The sequence below is a fragment of the Castor canadensis genome, chromosome 18, assembly GCF_047511655.1.
Source record: "Castor canadensis chromosome 18, mCasCan1.hap1v2, whole genome shotgun sequence".
Lineage (NCBI taxonomy): Eukaryota > Metazoa > Chordata > Mammalia > Rodentia > Castoridae > Castor > Castor canadensis.
The window spans coordinates 11,517,725-11,544,268 of NC_133403.1; the positions used below are offsets into that span (position 1 = coordinate 11,517,725).

Below are 26,544 nucleotides of genomic sequence, written 5' to 3' on the forward strand. Positions count from 1 at the left end.
GGTGAAGGTCGATACCTCAGTGTTTAGCTGCTAGGAATAGCAAGATGCCACCTACCACTTGTGAGTCTGGAAAGTGGGTACTCACTGGAGTGGCATCTGGGGGATGCAATTGATACATGCTTGGTATCAATGTCACTCGCAGGACCTGCACAATGTCACTGCTTCACAGAGCCTGAATTAACTCTAGGGAGCAAGGCAGCCCTGGACTAGCTCTCAGGCCCATTGGCCTTGGCTCTGTGTGGAGTGAATGGACACCTTGGGTGCACCCGTAGGCAGGCCTCTGCCAGGAATGGTGAAGCATGGTCAGATGCCAGAGTTGGGAAGCAGAACACTCCATCAGCAGGGCTGCCAGAGGGGTCACAGCAGGTGACTCATGAACAGTCTTAAGTAAGCACTGAGGCTGAGGGGTGCAGCTGTTTCCCAGGCCAGGGGCCTCCTACCCTGTGGGTGTGCCTCATTCCTTCTCTCTTGCTCAGATTTACAGGAAGCCTTAAGAAAGTTGTCTCTTGGGATATCTGGGAAAACCATCTAAGACACAAACCTATTAACAAGCTCTCTGAATTGTCACATCTTTGCACAAAGACCTTTGTCATTGCTCCTCCTCAGCACTTTTAGACTGTCCTCCCAGAGTGATGAGTGCAATGTGAAAGATGACAGTCAGAGGGCACAATCAATCTTAATATCCTGTTTTAATGCAGGGATACTAGGCAGCACCCCCATTCTACAAACCATCCCAATCAGAAAGGATGCTCAGAGGACAGGGTCAGAAACTACAGGGCTTCCTGCTGTTGCAGGGTTGATGAGGCAGGCAAACTCAGTACTCTCATTTCAGAGTCCTCCAGCACAGAGGCCACTGGACTGAAAGGTTCTTTTTTTGGAGGGGTGGGTGGGTGAGACAGGAAGATTCTGTTCATATTTCCACCTACTCAGCCAGCCTGATGTTGCAGGCAGGGATCAGTGTGACCTGCCTCCTCCTCTTCAATAGTACGTGATATGACATCCAGTCCCAAGTGGTACTCACCAATGTTCTCTGACTGAACAGAGATCTCCAGAAAGTGCTGCCCACAGATTCCCTGCCACTTGCAAGTTGGGGAGGGCCCTTGTTGAAGACAGATGAAGAGCCCGAGGACCCTCAGAGAAGGGCCAGTGCAGAGACAGGACAGAATGGTATACCAGTTTGGGAGGGATGCCATGAGGAGGGAGGGTGGAGGATGGGGGGCCTTATTGGTGGCCCTGGGAGGACTGGGGATGTGGGAACAGTGGAGGAAAAGACTTCAGGTTCTTTCTGGCACAGCACTGAGTCTTTGCCAGGTACCCTGCTAAGTACCTACAATATGTTACCTCTTTAGCTCCAACCCTGCTTGTGACGGGGGTGCCCTGCTGAGACACATGAAACGGAAGGACAAAGCCAACAGACCGATCACGGCCAGGTCACTGTGAAGCTCAAGAGAGTCACGGAAGTACTACCGCTGCCATTGAAGCTGGCGAGGAACGAGGGAGGGAGAGACACACGTGCCACCTACCTGAAGGCGTAGGTCTTCTGATGCCAGCTCAGTTGTCCCCGGATGCTATATGCGATGGTGGTAACAAACTCCCCGCCCAGCCCCAGCTCCGAGCACAACTTCAGTGCAAACTTCTCTGGTGAGTTCTCCTTCTCCGACATGTCCCACTCAAACTGGTCCACCAGGGAGATGTTCCCCACGTGGATGTTCAGCTGCGGCAGGAGTCAAAGGCGCAAGTGAGAGCAAGCAGGCTGCAAGAAGGTGGGGACAACCCACTGTGGAGCTGCCAGGCCTTAAATGGACACTGCCCACAATTCACAAATTAACAACCAGGGCTGGCCCTTGTCCTTCCAGTTTCCCATGTGCAAAGTAAGGCTGACCCCACAGACCTCCCAGGTTTCCACGAGTCTCTGAGGGCCTGGCGTAGTCCTGAGTGGCTCTGAGGGCACCAAAGTCCACTTTGCTTCTATTCCTGCCCCCGTCGCTCTGTACACTGCCTCTTTTCTGTCCTTCACCCCGGCGCAGCTGATCTTTATGTGACTGTGCTGGCTAAGCAAGCTCTGCTCAAGTGTCACTGGCCAGAGACTGTCCCTGAGCCTGTCTTAAGCCATTGCCTATGTCTTTGTTCTTGCTTTACAGAGCTGGCCCCTCTCAGCAATCACCTTGCCAAGCGGCTCACATGTGCACCTGTACCTGTGTCCACCTCACCAACTCCTCACTCTCAGACTAGTTTGGCCTGCTCTGAAACTGGATGTCTCTTAATGCCACAGGATAGGACCCCCAGGGCCTGGCTTTGTTCCCTTGCATGATGTCTACGTATAGGACTGGAACCCTCCCTCACCATGGTCAAGTGCTGAGCTGGGTAAGCAGGCCACGGTGCACCTACCCATTTACACTACTGTCCCTTAGCTTTATGAGGACCAGAGTGGGCAGGTGGGCGGAATGAAATGACCAATACTTTCAGAGCTGAGACCTGGGGGACCAGCTCAGGGATTTCTACCTCCCTTTAGAGACCCAAGGGAACCTCAACCTCTGACCTTTGAGTCTTTCACATCCCTTTCTACTTACTAGAATGTTCCTCCCCTCATGTGGGCAGAACCAACTTCTTCTCAGCACTCCGGCCTCAGCTAAAGAGCTGACTCCTGAGACCTGCCCTCTCCACCAGCCCCTGTCTACACCCTCCTCTCCTGTTTTTTCACAGCAAATTAGGACTCTGAGACCACCTTATTATCTGTCTACTTGTTTTCCATCTATCATCTCTGAGGAACCAGGAATCCCTAAAAGGGCTCTAGGAGCCTTCTTTTGGGAATCAATCAATCCTTGTGCCAGTGCTGGTAAGAAGAAGGAGAAAGCCAAGGTGCAGAGTTGCAGCATTCTACACAGGGCACATGGAATGCTGCAACCCTTACCACTCCCACCCGCCTCTTCCTGTTTCCACATTGTGCCCACACCGGGCAATCAGCACAGGTTTCTGGAACACAGTCAGACCTGCCTCTTCACAAATGGAATCAAACACTGAGCAAACCACATGGGCACTGGGCTGAAAAAGAATGTGCAGCACTGGCAGCCTATGGAAAGAATAGCAAGCAGGACCCAACTGGACCAGAGTGCATGGCTCATACCCAACAGGCTATTCCAGGTTCGTGAACTGTGTTCTACATTCCTGCCTTTTGGTCATGACTGCATTCATTTATTCAAAAGTACAGACTACCAAGGAGACATAGGAGAGACAAACACTGAAAAAGCCAACCTAAGTCACGCAGTGGTGGCTCATGCCTGTAACCCTAGCTATTCAGGAAGCTGAGATCAGGAAGATCATGGTTTCAGGACAGCACAGGCAACAAGTTTGCAAGACCCTATCTCAATGAAAAAAAGCCAGGTGTGGTGGTATCTATCATCCTAGCAACAGGAGGAAGCATAAAATAGGACTGCAGTCCAGGTTGGCCTAGGCAAAAAGTGAGACCCTATTTCCGAAATAACCAGAGAAAATGGGATGGAGTCGTGGCTCAAGTGGTAGAACACCTGCCTAGCAAGCATAAAACCCTCAGTTCAAACCCCAGTAATACAAAGAAAAAAAGAAAGAAAGAAAGAAAAAGCCCAACTAAATAGTGAGAGTCTGTCTCAAAAAAATTAAGGCTGGAGATGTAGTTCAGTGGTATAGCACGGGCCTAGCATGAGTTAAGGGCCTGGTCTCACTCCTAAAGGGAAGGGAGGGAGGGAAAGAAAACAGAAAAAGAAAAGAAAAAGAAGCAGAAGAAAAGGTGATGTGATTGAGCCAGGTAGCACACATGATGGCACATACCCACCACTTGGGAGGCAGGCTGAGGCAGGCATATCATGAGTTCGAAGCCAGGATGGACTACTTAATGAGACCCTGACATGGTAGGGTGAGGACAGACAGACGTGAAGCAAGTTAAGTGAGTGAGCACACGGTATATCAGACTACAGAATGAAGTAAGGGAGAGCTAGAAAGCTGGGTCAGCCTCAACAAGAAAGCCACCCAGGGATGGCAGTCTTTTAGGAGGAAGTGAATGAACCCACAGAAAAACAAAGGCCTGAAAAGGTAAGCCTGAAGCCAGGTCAGCCCTGTCATTCCAGGAGACAATGGAAGATGAGCGTGGCTGAAAGGGCTTAGCTCCCACAGAGGGAGCTGGGTGGCTTCTGAAAAGTTCTAAGAAAAAGAGATGCTGACTGCCACGTGTGTGGTGAGGAACAGCTGTACCCCGGGTGGGCTCACAGACACTAAGCTTCACTAGGATCCCCCAAGCAGGCATGTGGTGGGGCCAGGTGCCCTGGTAAAAGCAGCCAGGCATGGGCTTTAGTCCCAGCAATGCCAAGAACATCTGTGAAAGGCCACTCAGACCCAGAGTACTGCTTTCTGAGAACGACACTCCTCAGTGCCACTGCTCCAAAGACTCCTGTCCTCCACCCTCTGTGTCCCAGGATCAAGACAAAGAAGAACATCTTCAGAGAAACACCCAACTCCTCTTCTCAGTGTCAGGTGTAAGTGAGAAATCTTAAATGTAACCTTCATTTCTTCATCTGCCAGATGGGTCAGGATGGCCACAAGGCCTCTGGCCTGATGAACACAACACTATCCTACGCAGTACAGGCTTCCTTGGCCAGCTGTATCTGCCCTGTGCTGTCCTGCCCAATTCCAGCAAGCCCTCATGCTATTGAGCCCAAGGACAAGGCAGGAAACCCAAGCTGGGGACAGTCTCCCAACAGCATATCAGCTAATACCATCCCATAGGTGGAGATTATAGATACATCAGAGGGTTACTGGGAAAGCCTTTGCTTAGGAGAGCAGGTGGTGGCCTCTGGAAAATCTGCAGCTGCTGGGTAATTTTCTGTGTGGCTGCCTCATTCACCCCATCACGGTAACAAAAAACAAACAAAACAAAACAAAAAATTGGCACTCAAGTCTGAGAAACATGTCAGGGAAGTTGGCTGGGTATGGGAAGTCAGAGTCACGAGGACAATGCATATGGCCATTTGGCACCTCATGGATGGGCAGAGTTAACCCTTATGGCCTCATCCTTACTAGAGGACCTCCTGTCCTCTAAGGCCAGCAGGCTATGCTTGAGGATACAGGAGAAGAGAAACACACCATGCCATCTCTCAATCATGGTTTTTTTTTTTTTTTTTTCCTGTTAGCTGGCTATAATGTGAAACTGAAATGAATTGAAGAAAACAAATTCATATTTATCTCAAAAGAAAAGTATTAGTAAGGAGACAGAATCAGGTATCAAAAACCTGAGAAAGAAAAATCTTGGATCTGGTAGCTCTACTGGTGAATTCTAAAGAAAAACTAACACCAATCTTTCTCAAATTCTTCCAAAAAACTGAAGAGGAAGGAACTTTCTGAAATCCATTACCCTGATACCAAAGTCAGCCAGAAACTTCAAGAAAGGAAAATCACAAACTAAAATTTTTATGAACACTGATTCAAAAATGCTAAACAGGATACTAGCAAATTATACTCAACGGTATATTAAAAAGATTACAAACCATAACCAAGTGGGATTTATTCCTGCAATACAAGGATAGTTCAACATACAAGACTCACTTAATGTCATGCACCATGTTAAGAGAATGAAGAAAAACTTCATCTCAACTGAAGCAGAAAAAACATCTGACAAAATTCAACATCCTTTCATGATAAAAACACTTGACAAATTACGAATCGAAGGAAACTTACAATAATAAAATCCATATATGAAAAACCCACAATTAACAGTACATTTAGTGGTAAAAGATCGAAAATTTTTATTCAACATAGTTGTGGAAGTTCCAGACAGAGCAATGAGGCAAGAAAAATAAATAAAAAGCATTTAATTGAGATGAAAGAAGTTATATTTTATGAGAACCTTAAAAAGTCCACAAAAAAATACTATTAAATGAATTCAGCAAAGTAGCAGCATATAAAATCAATACACAAAAACCAGCTGCATTATTATACACTAGTAATTAACAATATAAAAAGGAAATTAAGAAAACAATTTAAAATAGCATTAAGAAGGTTAAAATACATAGGAATTAGCTTAACAAAGGTAAAAAAATATGTACCCAAAAAGCTACTCAAGATTGTTTAAAGAAACGAAATGAAGGCATAAATCAATGGATGGATATTCTACATTCATGAACTGGAAGACTTGATATTATCAATAGCACCTAAGCATTTTATAGAATCAGTACAATTCTTACTAAAATTCCAGTGAATTTTGCAGAAATACAAAAAAATTTCACATTAAAAGCCATATGGAACTGGACACACTGGTGGCTCACCCCTGTAATCCTTGCTGCTCTGGAGGCAGAGGTCAGGACTGAGGCTCAAGGCCAGCCTGGGCAAATAGTTCAAGAGACCCTATGGTGAAAATAACCAACACGAAAGAGGGCTGGGGGAGTAGCTCAAGTGGTAGAGTGCCTGCCTAGCATGAATGAGGCCCTGAGTTCAAAACCCAGTACCATAAAAAAAAGTATTGAAAAAGATGAATGATAGAAGGCTGATATTTCCTAATTTGAAAATTTACTACAAAGCTACAAGAATCAAGACAAGGTGGTCCTGAACTGAAGAACAACAAAAACCAGATAAAAGACTTAAATTTGTTGGGCACCAGTGCCTCACACCCATAATCCTAGCTACTTGGGAGGCTGAAATTGGGAGGATGGAGGTTCAAGACCAGTCCAGGCAGTTCTCAAGACCCCTCTCTGCAAACACACTGATGATGCTGCTCAAATGGTAGAGTACCTGCTTTGCCAGTGTGAAGCCCTGAGTTAAAAAAAAAAAAAAAAACAACCACCAAAGACCTAAATTTGAGAGCTAATACTATAAAAACTCTTAGCAGAAAACGTAGGAGAAAATCTTCACAACCTTGGATTTGGCAATGGTTCCTGGATTAATATCCAAGAATATAATGCCAATAGTATAAGCAACAAATGGAAACATAGACAAACTGGATATCATCAAAATTTAGGGCAGAGGGTATAGCTCATGGAACAGCACTTGCCTGGCAGCATAGGCCCTGGGTTGGATCCCCAGCAATGCAAATACATAAATTAACTTTTGTGCATTACAGGACAATACCAAGCTGGGATGTGTAGAGCACTCACCCAGCATATGCAAAGTCCTGGGTTTGATCCCCAGCACTACCAAAAAAAAAAAAAGAATACTAAAGGACACTATCAATAGAATAAAAGAACAACCCACGGAATGGGAGAAAATCTTTGCAAATTACATATCTGATAAGAAACAGATAAACAGAATAGAGAACTAATAAAACTTAACAATAAAAATAAAAACCCAATTAAAAACAGGCAAAGGATATGAACAGACATGTCTCCAAAGACAATCAATAGCCAATAAGAATACAAAAAGAGGGCTGGCGGAGTGGCTCAAGTGGCAGAGTGCCTGCCTAGCAAGTGTGAGGCCCTAAGATCAAATCCCAGAAGCACACATACACACACACAAAAGAACAGGAAAAGATATTCAACATCACTATCAATCATTAGGGAAATGCAAATCAAAACTATGTTAGGGGATAGGAATGTAGCTCAGTGGCAGAGCACTTGTCTTGCATGGGGCCCTGGGTTTGATCCACAACACCAGAAAAAACAAAACAAAACCACATCCACTAGGATGGCTATTATTAAAACAAAACAGGTGTTAGTGAATATGGAGAAAAATTAGAACCCTTGTGCATCATTCAAGGGAGTATAAAATGATGCAAGTGCTGTAGAATAGTCTTGTGGGTCCTCCAAATACTAAAAAATATTAAAAATAGGATAACCATGTGATTCAGCAATTCTACCTGTAAGTATATACCCTAAAGAAATAAAAGCAGGAGAACAGATTTATACATCTGTGTTCACAATCCCCCAAATGAGAAAAAACCCAGGTGTCCACTTATAGATAGACAGATAAGCAAAATGTGATGTGCACATGCAATGGGGTTTTATTGAGTCTTAAAATATTTGTGGCCTAGCCCAGCCTATGAGAAGACTGTAGTGATGCTTGTCCACCTTACTGTGGGTTTTCCCGCTCTACCTTGCAGCTGCCTTCACCTCCTTTGTACCCCCCAGGTTTTTCCCTGAAGCTGCCCAGAATGTGACACCTTACTCTGAGAAGTCAACCCACCCTTTCCTGGGGGACAGAGTCAGGTGCTCCTGAAAGGCAGCTTCTCAGAAGCCCTGTCCCACAGACAGGCTTCTGTCTAGGCCTTGGTGTGCCCTCAGCACCCCATAACACCCTTCTCCCAGTCCAGGGGGAAGAACCACCTACCTTGATGATGACACGTTGGTCGGACTGGTCCTCCAGGATGCTGTCTGTGGGGTACGACTCAATCTGCTGTCTGATTGCAGAGGCAATGGCAGGCACAAATGTCAGTGGATTCAAATCCAGGTCATCACAGAGGATTTCTGAAAACATCTCCGGGGTCATCAGCTTCTCTGAAATCAGGAAAGAGGCAAGGCATCACAACATTGCAAGGCTTCATCTCACGGTGCTCAGGGTGGCCTGTCCTCTCCTGTCCCTTTCCCTGCTGCAGATGTGCATGAGTAGGGAAGTGAGCCTGGACCTCCCAGACAGTGGGAGTGGAGGAGAAAGCACATGACAAGCATCCCTCCCTTCTGGCCCTCTTCCCCAGATACCTTTTCCTCCATGCCAGTAAGCAATATCTTAAAACCAGGGTACAAACCTGTGAATATAGCTCAAGTGGTAGAGTGCCTACCTACCAAGTCTCTGAGTTCAAACCCTGTACCACTAAAAAAAAGAAAAAAAAGTAATAAAACAATCTCACAATTAGGAACCTGGCATATCCAAGATCTAGAGCATTTCCATCAGGACCAACATCCCTTACTTTCCCACTCCCACTCCTCTCAACCCCTAATCTCCATTTCTGTAATTTTATCATTTCATAAATGGAACCATATAGCATGTAACCCTTGGGGATTATCTCTTCTCACTCAGAAGAAGTCTCCTGAGAGTCATCCAGCTTGTCACTTCCTTTTTATTGCCAAGAAGCATTTCACGGTATAGAGGGATCATATTGTGTTTAACTAGTCACCCTCTGAACGGCATCTAGGCTGTTCAGTTTCTAGTTAAGCTGCTAGGAACATCAGTGTATAGGCTATAGTGTCAACAGAAGTCTCTCTCCCTCTTTCTCCCTCCCTCCCTCTCTCTCCTGTCTTTTTGAGGGCTTGTGTATGCTGGGCAAGGGCTCTACTACTTGAGCCACACCCTCAGCCCTTTTTGCTTTAATTTTTTTTTCAAACAGGGTTTTGAGTTTTTGCCCAGACCCATCTCGACCTCCTTTCTATCCTTCTATTTACACCTCCCACACAGCTAGGACTATAGATATACATCACCACACTCAGCTTGTTTGTTGAGGTGTGGTCTTGCAAACTATTTGCCTGGGCTGGCCTTGAACCACGATACTCTTGATCTCTGTCTCCTGAGTAGCTGGGGTTACAGGCATGAGTCACAGTGCCCAGCATGCTTTAGCTATTTTTCAAATAGGATCCCATGCTTTTTGCCCAGGGCTGGCCTCGGGCAGCAATTATCCTACCTATGGCTCTCACATAGCTAGGATTACAGCTGTGCCCCACCACTCCTGACTTGTTCTGTGAGACAGATCTTGCTAACTTCTTTTTTTTTTTTTTTTTTGCCTGGGCTGAACTTGAACTGTGACCCTTCTGTCTATGCCTCCCAAGTAGCTAGAGAAGTTTTCATTTCTCTGGGACACATGCCCAGGGTAGTTGCACTGCTAGTTTTTAAAAGAAACTGCCAAACTTTTCCAGAGCAGCTGAGACATTTATATTCCCAACAGCAGTGTATGAGTGACCCATTTCTTCCACACCCTCATGAGGATTTGGTGGTGTCACTATTATTTATTGTTTTGTTTGAGACAGGGTCTCACTATGTAACCCAGGCTAGCTTAAACTTGCAATCCTAAGCCTCAGCCTTCTGAGTGCTGGGATTACACGCCATTACTTTTGATAGGTGTGGAATGGACACTGTAGTTTTAACTGGCATTTCTTTAACGGCAATTAATGGAAGAACATCTTTCCAATGTTTATCTGCTATAGGTATATCTTCTCTGAGAAATATTTCTTCATGCATTTTGTCCTTGTCCTAATTGGATTATTAGCTTTTTATTGAGTTTTAAAGTTCTTCATGTATTCTACACTGTAGTCCTTTTCCAGACATATGGTTTCCAAATTAAATTATTTTCTCCCACTATGAAGTCTGTCTTTTTGCACTTTAATAGGGTCTTTTACTGTGCAAAGTTTTGATGAAGTCCAATTTTCAGTATTCCTATTACGGATTGTGCTGTTGGTATCTAAATTTTTTTTCTCTAGCCCTAGACACCCAAGATTTTCTCCTATGCTTTTTTCTGCAAGTTTTATAGTTTTGTTTTTTATTATTTAAGACTGATTCTTTTGGAGTTAATTTTTGTATAAAGTGTGAGATTTAGGTCAAAGTTCTTGTTCCTTTGTTTACCATACTGGGGTTTGAATTCAGGGCCTACACCTTGAGTCGCTCCACCAGCTTTTTTGTGATGGGTTTTTTTGAGATAGGGTCTCATGAATTATTTTGCCCCAGCTGGTTTCAAAGCCGGATCCTCCTGATCTCTGCCTCCTGAGTAGCTAGGAGTATAGGGATGAGCCACCAGTGCCTGGCTCCAAAGTTCATTTATCTGTGGCTATCCAAGCATCATTTTGTTCAAAGGGCTATTTTTGCCAGGCATGGTGGTACATTTTTATAATCCCAGCACTTGGGAGGCCAAGGCAGAAGAATTGCAAGTTCAAGGCCAGCCTGTTACACAGCAAGACCCTGTCTCAAAAAGCCAGAAAACAATCTATCTATCTCTCCTCCACTGAATTGCATTTGCACCTTTTGTCAAAACTCAGGTTTAGTCATATGGTTTTTGGTTTGGTTTGTTTTTTGTTTTTGGTGGTACTGGGGGCTGAATTCAGAGCCTCACACTTTCTAGGCAGGCACTCTACCAATTGAGCCACACCCTCAGTTCTTTTGGTGTTAGTTATTTTTTGAATGGAGTCCCACAGTTTTTTGCTGGGGCCAGCCCAGATCTTTATGCTCCTATGTATGCTTCTCCTGTGGACGGGATCAGCCACAGGTGCATACTACCACACCCAGCTTATTTGTTGAGATGGAATCTTGCTAACTTTTTGCATGGGCTGCCTCGAACGTTGATCCTCCTGATCTCTACCTCCCAAGTTGCTAGGATTACAGGCACGAGCCAGGGTGCCAGCTTTCACATGAGTTAAAAGGCATTCCAGTGAGAAAAGAAAAGAACCATGTGTCGTCCTGTTTAGACTTCTTCAGTTTCAGACATTGACTGCTGCACCTGGCTTGTCTTTTTAGATTCCTGGCATTTAATAGCTGTTTCCCTTCAGTACTGTTTCTTTGTCTCAGAAATATTTGTGTTTCAAAAATACACAAAAATGGGCCAGGTGTGGTGACTCACACCTGTAATCCCAGCTACTCAGGAGGTGAAGATTGGGAGGACTGTGGGTCAAGGCCATCCCAGGCAAAAAGTTAGCAAATGTTCATCTCAACAAACAAGCTAGGCATGACAGTGTAATCCTAGCTACGTGGAAGACATAGGTAGGACAATTACTACCTGAGGCCAGCCTAGGAAAAAAAAGTGGGAGACCCTCCCTGAAAAGCAGCCTAAAGCAAAATGGCCTGGAGGAGTGACTCAAGTGGTTCAGCACTTGCCTAGCAAGCACAAGGCCCTGACTGCAAACCCCAGTGCTGCCAAAAACAACAAACCCTAAAAACCAAAAGTGAAGGAAAGAATATTTAATCCCTAAACAAAAGTAACAGTGTTGATGCTTTGGCGTGCAAAATTTCAGACTGTTACATTCGTGCACCTCTCACTAGGCCCCACCTCTTGAAGGTTCCACTTCTTTTTCTTTGGCAGTACTGGGGTTTGAACTCATCCTTTTGCACTTGTTAGGCAGGTACTCTACTGCTTGAGCCATGCCTCCACTCCCTCTGCTATTTTAATGCTGACACTTTGGGGACCACACTTCCAACACGTGAACCTTTGGGGGACAAATCACAAGCCACTGTGCCTGGCCTCATGTTTCTTTTAAAATTTCATTGGTTTCTGTTATTTTTCGCTATTGTGTCTTTCTTCCTTTTTGCTTTGGTTTCATCTTGTTCTTTCAGTTCTTCAGATGGGAGCTTAGATTACTGACCTGAGGCTTTTATTTTTTAACTATGTACTTGTGCTACAGAGTATTCTCACAGCATTATTTCACCTTTATCACACATATTTTGATGTGCTGTATTTTCATTTTCATTCAAGTCCTTGTACATTTTTAAATTTCCCTTTAGACTTCCTCTTTGAACCGTAGAAGTGAGCTGTTTATAGTCTGCAAGTCTTTGAGTCCACTGTGGTTGGAGAACACGTTCCATAAGGTTTCAATTCTCTTAAATTTGTTGGGGCTTGTTTTGTGACACATGACATGTCTTGCACGGTACATGTCCCACAGGCACTTGAAAAGCGTGCTCATTCAGCTGCTAATCAGATTTGTAATTGATGGTATTTTCAAATACTTGTATCACCTTTCTGACTTTTTCCTAGCTTTTCTATGAGTTGCTGAGAGGGATTTTGACATCTCCAATAAAATTGTGGATATTTTACTAGATTTTCCAATTCTATTTATTTCTCTTTTTCAGTTCTGTTCACTTCACATTTTCAAAGTAAATCAATGTAACTAAAAGCATAGCAAATCAGTCACAACGTTGGCATTCTTAACCAGCAGTGAAGAATCATGGCTCTTACATACGCTGAGAAAGAGTTTGCAGAGCGCATTTAAACGAAGCTACATTCAGAGGAGACAGTATTTTACGTGAGGATTTGCATGAGGAACAGCTCAGTTAACTCATGGTGGAGTCATGGACAGCACCCTTTGTTACATTACACCACTCGTCCTCACGAAGGCTGTGGGGAGAGTTTCTTTTGGACCTCAGTACTATGCATAATTTCCTTCTTCTGGGCCACAGGACTGTTGCTAATCTTGTGCACGTGGGGATCAGTGAAGCCCATCATGATGAAGCCTCTGCCTTGCTCGAAAAGACTGAGAGCCACACCCACCTCCCAGCAAGGTACACTGACCGCAAACAGTATGAACCAGAGTGCTGGCTTCCTTTCATATGGTCTAGTTTCATTTTCACCTTTATCCAGTTGTCTCTAATCACTTTTTTTCATTTAAAAGAGTCTTTTGTACTAAATGTCCTTATGTAACCTGCCTTGTATCTCTTCTGAAACAGGGCGAGAGCGGAAATAAGTAGTTGGAACATTATAGGTATTGTTGAAAGAAAAATAACGAGACAATTCAATGTCTCACTGGATGTTCCAATTCAGTCTGGACAACTGAGTCCCTATGTTGGACTAAGTTTTACGCTAAGTACTATAAGAAAATCAGTAATAAAGCACACGGTCCCTCCGAAGAGTAACCTGGAATCCTGCAATGAACTGAGCGCTGATGATCAATGCAAGTTTTACTCAGTTAATGTAGGCTACAGCAAACTGAAGAAAGAGGGTCCTGAGTTCTGTATTTCCATTTTTTTTAGTACATGTGCTGTCAAAGTGAGCACAGGTCCAAACTTCTAAATAAAATGTTTCACTATAAAACTGCTTAGGATGAAGGTATTTCAGAAGCCATCTACAAAATTTCCCACTTAACTGGAAAGATTTCCCCTCTAAACGCAACAAATCATGTCGATTTGTTGGAGTTTATTACACTGATAAGTAAATCTCTGAAAATTTGACATGTGTTTAATGCTGGAAATCCACTCTGAACTTATTAAGTAGGAGATAAGAAATAAACTATTAGAAGAGGGGAAAAAAACCCAAAACAAAACAGACAAACAAAAACCCCAGGGTTTTTTTTGTTTTTTTTTTTTACAATAACCTCAAGGGGCTGAAATGGAGTGGGCAGAGAGAAAAGAATTAACAATAACTATGACATGGGGCAGCTGAGGAGAAAAGGGGTGGAGGGAACTCAGCAAAGGTTAACAGGCGGTATGCAGCACCTGGCACTCATGGGCTGCCCTGTCTCAGCGCTGGGGTGTCACCAGTGAACTGCTCTTCCATCCTCAATATAATCAATGTCCTCTTTCACCTATATAACCCCTTACCAGCTAACCCATGGGTCCTGGAGAATGGGCACTCGACTCTCAAGATTGGCTAGAGGCCCTTGGACTCTAGTCTAATACACCAGGCGTCTAGGGATGACCAAAGGAAATAGACTAATCCCTCCAGAAAGCTCAAGGCAGACACATCAACAACCACTCACACTCTCCTCAGGAAATTCCCCCAGGAAAAAACATGCTGTAAGCAAGTAAGTTATCTGCCATGGAGATGTCAACAGCGGGGGGAGTTTCAGCAAAGTAAGGCACCTCAACTCAATAGAAAATTCTGCACCAATTACAAAGACCAACAAAAAGAGGAAGATACTTACGGTAAGTGAAAAAAAAAAAATCCAAATCGTGACACTTGGACTGAAATTACAACTATGTTAATGTTTGCATACAGAAATGGCTAGAAAAGGCAAAACTGAAAATTCATAATGAGATTCTGGTGATTTTAAACTTTTACCCTTTCAAGTTTAAACCCCAGGGCTGCCAAAAAGAAAAAAATGCCCTCATGGACAGATGAATGCTATTCTTGGGTGAGTAAATTCTCACTCCTTACTCTTATGGGACTGGTATAGTTACTGCAAGAGCAGGTTGTCATAAAGCAAGTCCACCACTCATTCTGCTCCTTTCACATGTGCACCCTTGCATTCCCACTTTCTGCCACAAGTTGAAGCAATATGAGGCCCTTACTAGCTGACCAGATGGTCTTGAAATTCCCAGCCTCCAGAACCATAAGCCAGAACAGACCTCTACTATTTATTTATTTATTTACTCATTCATTCATTCATGCAGTATTGGAGTTTGAACTCAGGGCCTCACGCTTGCTAGGCAGGCAGTCTACCACTTGAGCCACTCTACCGGTTCTAGACCTCTGTTCTTTATAAATTATACAGTTATAGCAATAGAAAAAGGACTGACACACGTGTCAAGTGAAACAGGAAACAACAGCAGAAGCAGAATAAATCCAGAGTCTACACCTTAAGAATCACGCCATAATGCTCTGGATGTTAAGTCTAGAACTCATCTGCAGGAAGCTGGTGGGAAAAAAGGGCTGTTTGCACATAAGGCTCAGCCAACACTGACTGCCCACATACCATTCATGTTCCAGGTAAAAGCATCCCTCAGCTTCTGCCCATCAATCTCCATGTCCAGCCGGATGGGTACGAGCACTTCAGGCTGTGATGCGTTCTCGTGGATCACAGCTGGGTCATGGTCATCAAAGCTGAAAGTGAAATGGCAGCACCAGTCAGCCAGGGAGCTGAGCCTGGTGCCTTAGGAACGTGAGTTTTCGGGTTCCTGCTGCACTGTGGTTCACTGTAAATGTAGCTGGAAGAGAAAGACTACTTTTCATAGGCATTTGTCACTTAACAGTGAGGCAGCACAGACAAGGTCAGCAGGAGTCCCAAGACTACAGTATAACAGGGGCAAGAGGGACCATACATGAGAAGCAGCAGCTCATCTGTAGTGAGTGCTGTAACAGGGAAGGACTGTGAACTTCATGGGCACAGGGGAAGGGCCAGAAAGCTGCTGATCTAGATAGCTTAGACAGCTCTGATGGGAAATTTAAGGCCCAATGTAGGCTGGATTTTCACAGAAAGTTCTAAGAAGGGCATTTCAGAAGAGGAAATACTCAAGCAAAGGCTGAGAGGCAAGAGAACAGAAATGGTGAGGAGTAGCACCCTAAAGGTGGGGAGCAAATCACATGGGGGAGAGGTCCTAGTCACACACAGAGTCTAATGGATGTCAAAGGGTCAACAGTTCTTCATCTCAGAATGCATCATCCGACCCTGCCCTGAGGCAGGCCCATGATTCTGAGCAAGGGACTGACAAATTTTAGGAGGACAAAGAGATAGGCAGGTGGACTCTGTGAGAGGGGGCTGAAAGTCAGGGGAAAGGTGTCTGCAGAATGTGAGAGGGTTGAGAACCACCCTGAGAGAGCTTGGAAAAGATGACAGACAAATGAGAAAAGCATTTGAGTGCTCTGGGAGATCTAAACATGGAAAGGGGCAGGAATACTGGAGATAGAAGTGGCCATTCTAAAGGGGGAGGTGGCACTCAAATTAAGATGAGAGGGAGGCGGGGGAAAGAGGAAGGAGCAAAGGAAGTAAAGAGGAAAGGGAGGAGGGAGGATGGGATGAGCCTTACAGATGTTGCTCAAAGTGAGCTTCAGCAAAGGGAAAGGCCAGGTGGGTGGGCAGACATCTGAGCAGTCTGACTGAAACCAGGAAGCCACCAACATTCCTGAGGTGAAGAAACCCTGAGAGAACCCCAACCTGAGCTCCAACTGTGACAAACAGTCTAGAGGATTCTTCGAGAAGTGACAAGACCTGCCAGGGAAAAAAGGCCGAGGCCAGTTGCAGAACTGAGGACATGATGGGAAGGCGAGCAGGAGCTACTGCAAATACTCAGCAAGACCTGACAGGAAGGCGGCCAAGGGTGGCCCAATTCCAGAAATTCAGAGGGCTGAGCAAGTAGGGATCTGCTGAGACTGGACTTGTGTGAGAAAAAGGAAGGAGTTGAGAAAGAGTTCCAGGCTTTGGGCCTAAGGGAGGGGAGGGAGGGATACAAAGCCTGGAAATGGAGAAGTCTGCAAGTGGTACACAGTTGAGGATGTGAGGGGGTGGTGGGGGAAGGTAAGGGACTCAGAGACAAATGCAAGGATGGGCGCCTTAAGAAATGTTTCCCAAAAAACATCTATGTCCTAATCCCTAAAACCTGTGATTATTACCTCATGTAGCCCAGAAAAGGAGACTGCAGATGTGACTAAGTGAAGGATCCTGAGAGGACATTATCCAGCTGGGCCCTAAATTACATCACGGTGTCCTTCTAAAGAGAGAAACGCACACAGAGAAGGCTTTTGTGACCACAGAGGCAGAGACCAGAGTGATGTGGCCACATGTCAAGGAACTCAGAAGCCACCACAGTTGCAAAAGCCAGTACCAAGATTTGCTCCTGGAGCCTATGGAGGGAACAGAGCCCTGATTTGGGCCCAGTGAACCAGATTTCAGACTCCTGGCTTCCAGAACTGTGAGGGAATAAATCTGTGCTGCTGTAAACCACCCAGCTGTGATCTCTTCCAGCAGCTACAGAAAATTGACATGGCAGGAGTCACATAGTTGCCTTTGAAATCCCATAATGCCTGCAACCAGCTCAAAGAAACAGAGGGCAGAGAAAAGTCCCCGGACTGTGTCCCCAAGAACTCCACTGAAGTGTTGGGTAAATGAGGAAAAAAAATGTGAGAAACCAAAGCAGGCAGAATGAGGGAGGCTGGAGAAAGCTAGGAACCATGTCCTAGAAGTCAGGGGAAACAGCATTTGAGGAGGTGGCAATGTAGCATCTGGGATAGCACAAGCTCACAGCAGAGCGCTTCTCTGGAAAGGAGACTAAGAAGCATTAGAGAATAGAGGCAGAATCCACAGAGAGGCCAAGCGTGGCAGCACTCACTTACCACAGGGGGAAGGTTCTCTTCTTGTCCCGGCCCATGCGGTTCCTGTTGATAGTGGTAGAACACGGCACAGCGTCCAGATGGTGGGAGCTGTTTGGCAGGGTAGGCACCCATTGGCTGTTCCTCTTGGCCTTCTGCTCCCTGGAGAGACACAGGAAAAAGTGCCCCCATCACGCTAGGAGTCTGATTCTGCCCACTAGGCCTCTATTCATGTTCAATGGATGTCTGCTGCACCCCTGCAGGACTCCAGACTCCTGTGGACCTCTATTCCCTGGGTTCTTGTTGGCACCTGTGGCATCCAGGCAAGGGGAAGGGCACAGCAGCCCAGGGTATGAGTTGGCCATTAACCCACAGCCATGGTGTACTGTACTACGAGCTAGGCATGGCTCGCACAGAAGCACGTCCATATTTAGGGGAAGGGACACAAAAGGGAGGCTTTTCAGAGGGCTGCACACTAGAAAGGAGCCTTACACAGAGCCAGGGTTCACTGAAAATGTCAGACAACGCATAGGAACAGTAGGGACAAGAATATCATGAGCATTCTGGAGAGCGATGAGGATGAGACGGGGGGGGGGGGGGGGGGGGGGGCGGGCGAAGTCACATGGTTTCCCCAGGCTCTGAGTAGCTGACTTTACCCAGCAGGTGGCTGGGAGTTCTCCAAGGTTCTAGAAGGAAGATGTGATCAAACTGTGGTTTTGTTTGTGACAGGGTCTTGCTATGTTGCCTAGTCTGGTCCTAAACTCCCAGGCTCAAGTGATCCTCCCACCTTGACCTAAATTGCTGGGACTATAGGTGCACACCACCACATCTGGCAGAGTGTGATTTTTTAGTTGTGCCAGCCACCCTGAGATGGACTAAGCAAGTCTTCTGGCCTCTGAGCTTCCAGAGACAGAGATGAGACAATGGACTGGTAAACATGTTCCAGAAAGTGACACCCCAAGTAATTTAAATAATCTATGTCTCATGAAGGGCGTTTCTTTTCTCTGCATTTCAGGTGGCTTTTACTACTGGAAAAATTTTCAAAAATATTTTATATTGAGGCTCCAGAGGTGGATTAAAGAGACAAGAGCACTCAAGTTCTCACAGTGCTTTGTGTATCTCTGCAGAGACCTTAAGGAACACAGAGGGCAACAAATGTGTGCCATTCATCTTTAAATTCCTTCCATTTGCACAAACAGCTCCTGCAATAGCTGTCTGCTATAGTTCACACTGAGTCATGACAATTGCTGGATAGTGCAATCTAAGGAGGGACCTGGGGACAAAGCACACAGGCCATCCTCTTCCCATGAATGGTGGAGGGCAGAGGCAGTTGTTAAGGCCTGCCTGGGCCCTTTAACTCTTTTTCCTTCTAGAACCAGGTCCACTTATACCTCCAACGCTGAGGTCTGGAACCACCCCTTGAGTATGGACAGAGCAGGGAGAGATTCCTGGTACCCTATTTGGCCAGGACTATGGCAAGTCTCCTGCACTGGAGGTCTTCTCTGATCTATGATCTACCTTCATCTTACACTTGAGACCTGAAATATATGGGGAATGTAGAACTAATCTGCACAGGGCCGAAGAGCAAGGACAGCAAGACCAGGGCCCCCACCCTCAGCCTATCTGGGCAAGATACAGAGTACTAAATTTTAAGTAGCAAATTCCTGAGCCCCATTTAGATCCCTATCTCTGGTGGAGGGCCAAGAAATATGAATTCTTAATACTTTCTATGCACAATTTCAGTGCAGTTGGGCCTGAGTTTGGAAAGCACAGATCTTGACCACCTCTACTTTTCTAGATGGATATTCTCCTAGATCCTGTAATGAGCCTTTATCCTTTGCACCCCAAATCTGCCCTATCTCAGTAGCAGTCTCTTTTTTCCAGATCCAGACCGCTCTGCCAGCCCCTCATCTGGTGGCCATCTCAAGTAAACAATGGAAGTTAACATCAAGATCACAGACATAGTAGATAAAAATAACAGACTCAGGGCTGGCAGAGTGGCTTAAGCGTTAGAGCACCTGCCTACCAAGTGCAAAGCCCTGAGGTCAATCCCCAGTATCACAAAAAAAAAAAAAAGAAAAAGATTCAGACATATATAGAATATGAGAATCTAAGCCATGAAATCTAATCTTGTTCCCACGGCAAAATCTTCCCAAGAACCCAAAATGGGGGTATCCAGCCTGGGCTCAATCTGTACAGTGACAGGGTGGGAGCTTTGGAGCTTGTCAGGCTCTTTGTCAGACTGACTGAGTTAGACAGGCTACTTCCTTCAAAACCCTGCCACCCTACCCCATCATCCTGACCTCCACAGCAACAAGATTCTACTCCCTCAGCTGGTCCTCATATGACACAATCATTGAGAAATTGCTTACTACTCCATAAAAGGTTCCCAGCTGACATGTGCAAATTTAAAAGTACCGTCCATATGTACATAATTTCCTTCTGCAACTTCCGGGGAAGGTCTAGCCATCCTTATGTTCTCACTACATCCCTCTGTACAAGAATCTGCCAAGCACACATTTACAATGCTGCCCTAGCTGGATGCATGCCACCTTTGGGGGAATTATGCATACTTTGGAGGAATTATAAAAACAATTCAACAGCAAAGTTGAGAGAAAATCTGGAAAGAAATTATTTTTCAAAACCACATCACTCTATAATCTTTTGTCACCCCTTAGCGTTCCCTAGTTCTTGTGCACAGAAACACGTTTTTTCTCTTTCTTGTTAATGTATCTCAGGCTGTCCTTGAACTCATAATCCTCCTGCCTCAGCCTCCTAAGTGCTGGGATTACAGGAATTTGTCATCATGCTTGGTTTTTGCAATGTATTCTTTCTTGAGATCTGTATGCATAAGATAGATAGGAACAATCTTATTTTCTGCATGTCTCACTCACATAAGCCATGTCTCAGGTTGCTGCAGTCTCTTTAATTCTGATGAACATGGGTCAGGCCCTCCTCCATTAAGTGGTTGTATCTTTCAACGCCTGCCCTTTCCCTCAAGCTGGACACTCAATAGCTCTATATTCTCTATTATTACTCACAATCTTCCAGAGAACATCTCTGTAGATATATAATAGGTTTACTTATTTTGTTCTTTTAAATATTTCTTTGGGACTGCCTCTCAGGGGTGAAACTAATGGGTCAAAAAATAAAAAATATTTTATGCTCTAACACTTTACAAAAAGATAAAACCCATCTATAGATCTATTCCTAACGGGCAAGTGACTAGCTCTATTACACCTTCCCCAATTCTTTATGTTGCTAGATTTTTTGTTGTTGTTATTCTTTTTTTTTAACTTTGAATTTTTAAAATTACATGTGTGGCTTGAGGTCTAATAGTGGTAGAGCACATATCTAGCATGCATGGGCTCACGTCTCAGTACCCCAAAACATAAAAGAAAATAAGATTACATGGGGATAAACATTCTTCCTATGCTTGTTCACCCCTTGTATTTTCAATAAGGCTCATCTTCTACTTATTTATACATACTCTACTTTTTGAGTAGAGTGTATACTCAAAAAGTATGAGTTCAATCCCCAGCTCCACTAAAAATACTAAACAAAACTCTATTAGGATATCCAAAAATCTGGATGCATAGACACTAAATACAACATATTAGTATAATATGTTATATATATATATGTATATATAACACATATATAGTAAGTTTCCAATTATTTATCTTTTTGTTCCTATAAATACTCTTTTAAAGGTTCTAGGTTTTTATACATCTAAATCTATTACTTCTTTCTTTTGTGAGTTTAGCTGAGCCACTCATTTTCCAACAAATTAATCCCACTTTCAAAGCATTCCTAACTGCTCTCCAGAATTTAAGATTTGGTCTATGTTTCTTAGGAATTCCAAAGATACAGAAGAAACTTAGAACCCTGGCTAAGACAACTGTAAGCACAGTGGGTAAAGTGTTCGAATGTATTTCAGTTCAATTTCACCTCAACCTGTTCTTGAGTATGAGATAAATATCCATGGGTGTCCCCAGAGCAATCCCCAGACAAGAATGCATTACCTGAGGTAGGTTGGGGGCTCTGTGCTGATGGACACAGCCTTGTACTTCTCATCATTGCCATCCAGAATCTCTTCCACTTCTGAGGCTTTCAACAGAGTCACACTGGTGGCAAGGGTGGTATATCCATGATCTGTAAGTGGAGAGATACTGATGCGGTCACCCTGCTGGTGGTGATAACAAGCAGCAGCCAGCCAATTGGATACAGCACATCGAGGTCCTCACATGCAGGAGGTGGGAAAAGCAAGGTGTCACACTTACTACTGCTAAATGCTGGCCTCTTCCAAAAGGGCACTCTGGATGGAGGGCTTTATTTCTAAGTCCTACTGGGTAAAGCATCCATTAATCCATTTGGACTAATTTGCCCATGGAGCACCAGCTCAGGGCAGAGGAAGTGCTCAGAGCAGCTGCAGCACCAGGGGCTGTCAGAAAGGCTCCAGAGTAACACACCAGTGGGAAGAGGTCTGACACCACCACACTCCATGACACAAAGCAAGGTGGGAAGATGGAATGAAAGATGAAGACTACTTTTCTTTTAAAACACGAGCCCAGAGAGCTTCACACCAAACAGAAGCCCCTGTCCCCGAGCCAGTATGGACATGCTGTCTGGAAAACAAGACAGAGGCTAGGCAACTCGACTCCTAGGGAACCTCGGTCAAGAGCTGCAGCTCATTTGCAGGCCAGGCCTCGTTTCTTCAGGAGGAATCACTTGGTTATGGGGAACACATCTCCAAAGCACTAGGCAGAAGCAGCACCAAGGCTTCACAGGGACTTGCAGAAGGACAAGCAAAGCTGGGGAGCCACTGTGCTAGTGATTGCGGCTCCACTTGTGGTAGTGGGGGACACAAAGGAAATCGTTTTAGGCGAGTAAGTGGAAATATTATAGCAGAGGATAAAAAGCAGCTCTGGCTCCTGCGTTAAAAGAACTCTATTTTGCCCACAATGGACAAAACCACATCAGCAACTACAGATACAACCAAACTGTGAAGCACCACACACACATACACACACGCAGGTACACACCTCCCCCCGCCAGGCTCAGGGCAGCTTTCTACAAGGCGCCATTTTCAAGTGGGAAGCAGTTTTGCAACCTGCCAAATCCAAATGTACCTACAGAAGTGTCTCTGATGGAGTCCCAAGAATGTCTGAAGAGCATCTTCACCCTGCACAGAGCTGCCATGGCCCAAAGCACTATAGTTTCACCAGTATCAAGTAGCTCATCTAGCAAGCCCCAGGCACACGGCAGGCCACACTGAGCTGGGGACATGCACATGAGCTTAGCACACTGTTCGCCAGGATGAAGTGCTATGGGATGGATGTGTTCTGGGAGGCAAGCAGTGAAAGCCCTAGAGGGGAATGGGGGCTGGTGCCACCACCCACCACTAGGGTTGCATGGAGGATGACTATGGGACACACCCACGGCAGATGGCAGAGCATCGCAGCATTCCTAAAACGTTTTGAGACCAACATGTCTTCACAGCACCTGCTACTGTCCCAGCCCTGAACCTTTCACACACCCACTGGCCCCACCAGAAATACCTGACAGTGGACCACCAATGGCTCCCTGATCCACACTCTCGCCTGAGCCATGTATGTGCTGGCAGGGCAGCCCTGCCCCTGGGATGCTCCCTGCCTGACTAAGGCCAAGGCTGCAGTGAAGACAATGGAGTGAAAACGTTTTATCTTCATGACATAAGCGAGTGGTTTTGAAACAGGTTTACAAACCCTCGTGAAGACGCACCCTTAGTGTTAGGTTTTGTTTTTTTACCATGTGACGATGCAACTATTTTCTTCCTCTCTTCCACAGTGGCTAGTCGCCTCCAGAGTGAGGGGTATCTCTTGTACAGAGAACCTCGGAACATACGGAGGTAGTTTCCCACCTATGAGTAAAGCAAGAAGGCTCATTATGAGGTCGAATCTCCATGTGCAAGGGGAGGGTCCTGGCGCACCGAGGATCTGCTGGATCCAAGTGTCCGATAAACAGGCCTTCAGGCAGTCCCAAGGCGCCAGGCTTTCAACAGCAATAAAACACATTCTGCTGACATCAAGGGTTCAACAGCAGTGCACATCTGGCCTGCATCTGTACGTCCCAATAACAGGACCAAGTTCCGCAAGGCCTGACCAGATGTCTAAAAGGGATGCCCCCAGAGCTTCACAAGAAGCTTGTGGTGATTTTGATTCTGGATTATGATCTCTGGGACTTGCCAGAAATGCAAGGCTTCTTTGACCTTCTTTTATCTTAAGAAGCAGACTTTGATATTTTTATGATGTAATAAACACCAAAAAGGTCTTTTAATTTTAGACAGATGTAGGATAATTTCCCCCAAGACCCGTGCTGCTTTGTTTAATAACAAAACCCAAACCGGAGATACCAAAAGAATTTTCCAAAAAGTCTAAAAAGTATTATTGGCAATCACCAGACTGCCATATAAATCATTACCTCCCCAAACAATAGCTTCAGTTTGTTTATAGCAAATACTTGAAGTATGGCTTGCCCCATGAAAAGAGTTAGTCCTAAGGTTTTAGAAAGACACCTCAGGGTCTCACTGACTTTTCAGAAACGATCATTCAGAGTCACGCTGTGGGGGACAGCCAGTGGATGGAGTGCCAGGTGCTGGCTCCATCTGTGACCTGGAATCACATCCCTTTTCTGGGTCTCTTTACTCATCTGTCAAGTGTTCAGCAACTCTGAAATTCATCCCTCAAATGAGTAGCTCTATTTTTTTTTCCATTTTACTTACCCAGCATAGTATATATTTGTTAAGTAAAAGTGTGCTTCTCCATTTCTCATTGAGGGAAGATTCATGTGATCAACAACCACAGTGCTGAACACAATGAGAAGAGCCTGCCATACCAAAAGTGGAGACTTCATTGCTTATCTGGATTGTATGTCCAAGTAAAAGTACAGTTTTCGTTAGGTTTCTTGAAAAGAAATTGACAACACTGGTCCCATGACTACCTTGAAGGTTCTGCAGGGCTCACGTACCCCAGGTTCCTCCCAGGGCACCTTCAGAACTTAGGACACTGTGGCTTAACTACCCTTTGCCCTCCCTGGATTGGGGTTTCCTGAATGTAAAAAAATATATACTGGAACATGGGCATACCTTAGGTGCCTCTAAGTTCTGTGATGCTGGCTTGCAAGTCCAGCTGCCTGCAGATGGCAGAACAGGGACACACACTCAGCAATTCAGAAGCCCTCCCGGGGCAGCTCTGCAGATGACACACAAAGGCATTGTCTATTTTACTACAACTGCCCCACATGTCTGAACACAATGCTGTTGTCAAAGGGGAAGGGGCCAAAGGCCATCCATCCAATATTACCAAAGGAGCTATGGATAGAAATAGAAAAACCTGAGCCCTTCCCTAATCCCTAAAGGTTTAAAGACTGTTAAACCAGGCTTAAGAGAGCCAATGGCCTCTCCATTTGTCTCAGGATGATTATTCTAACTCAACATGGAGGACCAAGAGTGAAGGCGATGGAAGAGGAGTCTGTAGTTAGTTTTCTAGAATCTGAAATGTGTTTCGGGAAAGAGCTAAAAAGAAACCAGGTGGTCCAAGCATCTCATTATACACATGAGAAAAATGAAACCAGCTGGGAAAGCTCAGTGGTAGAGCAAGTATTTATTAGCATGTATAAGGCCCTGGGTTAGATTCCCAAAACAAAAAGAAAAAGAAAAATGACATGGATGCAGGGTACGGCTGTAACTAAGCTTCCCAAGGTTTTTCCCACCTGACCATGAGCTGTTTCTCAATTGCTCCACCAAATAAAGAAGAGCATATTTTCAAAAGTACCACCTACTCAGAGGCAAGGCCCAACAGTTTACTTTTTCATTCAGTTTCTTTAAACAACCAGCCTACTATCATGTACTGAAATTCCTCAACTGCCTTTTATATCCTGCATTTAAGCAAATGCTTACTGGCCAGCAAGGATCATTCTGAGCAAGTGGATGGGCACAGATTCCAGGACCCAGCACAGCCATCTTGAGCAACAGCATTTAAGTGATAATGTAATAATTTTATTGCATCTTGCCCTTTTTGCTTAATAAGAAATGGTGAAAATCGAAACACTAAAGTTCTAATGCTACTGATAACATTGGCTTTGTAACTTGAAAAAGTTATGAGAGAGGAATCATGAAGTGTCTGGAAAGTCTCAGTGTGACCATCATGAAGGTTCATTCATCATATTACATTCAATTGTCAAAAAAAAAAAAGGAAGGAAGGAAGGAAAGAAAAGAGAAAAGCCAGATGCCAGTGGCTCACACCTGTAATCCTAGCTACTCAGGAGGTAAAGATCAGGAAAATTGCAGTTCAAGGCCAACCCAGAGAAACAGTTCCAAAGACCCTATCTTGAAAATAGCCAACACAAAAAAAGGGCTGATGGAGTGACTCAAGTGGTAGAGCAATTGCCTAGCAAGCATGAGGCCCTGAGTTCAAGCCCCTAGAACCACCAAAAAATAAGTAACAATATGAATGAAATGTTGAAGTATGAAAGTGAAAACTGCTGCAAGGAGACGTAATCTTTGGCATTCTGGAATGGCTTTAGCTCTACAGAGTTGGCATTTAATTCCTTACATGAGAGACTCTTATTGATGGACATTTGCACGTCTGAGTTTTATACCCTTTTTTAAACAAAAGGAATATAAACTAGTAGGGGACTAGTTAGACCAAAAGGGGCTAGTTTTGAGACAATCTGTAAAAACTTAATACTCTCAGTCCCACATTTAAGGGCCAGTTGTAGTGTTTTCCTAAAGTAGGTCATCCAGCTGATTCAACAAAGGGCTGCTACTTCCAGTTAAGGATTAGAGGTCCTTAGGATCTCTCCCCTGTAATAATTCAGTATCAGTTCACAGATATCCATGGTGCCAATTGCTTCTGAATTGCTAAAAGATTTAGCTCCAAGCACTGGGGCCTTATCCATCC

The 26,544-nt window shown here is 44.8% G+C and overlaps 1 protein-coding gene across 2 annotated transcripts in view; it reads right to left on the reverse strand.

Annotated features, from left to right (window-relative positions):
- Positions 1–26,544, reverse strand: part of Smarcb1 (SWI/SNF related BAF chromatin remodeling complex subunit B1) — a 33,673-nt gene that overhangs the window by 6,297 nt on the left and 832 nt on the right. The window contains exons 2-7 of one of the 2 annotated variants that reach the window (XM_020168238.2): positions 23,393–23,504; positions 21,628–21,757; positions 17,627–17,764; positions 15,273–15,400; positions 8,284–8,450; positions 1,524–1,714 (exon numbers count right to left, since the gene is read on the reverse strand). In XM_020168238.2, the coding sequence (XP_020023827.1) occupies positions 1,524–1,714; positions 8,284–8,450; positions 15,273–15,400; positions 17,627–17,764; positions 21,628–21,757; positions 23,393–23,504 (866 nt within the window). Of the gene's footprint in view, positions 1–1,523; positions 1,715–8,283; positions 8,451–15,272; positions 15,401–17,626; positions 17,765–21,627; positions 21,758–23,365; positions 23,505–26,544 lie in introns of both variants that reach the window. The other variant, XM_020168237.2, reaches the window with a different exon arrangement.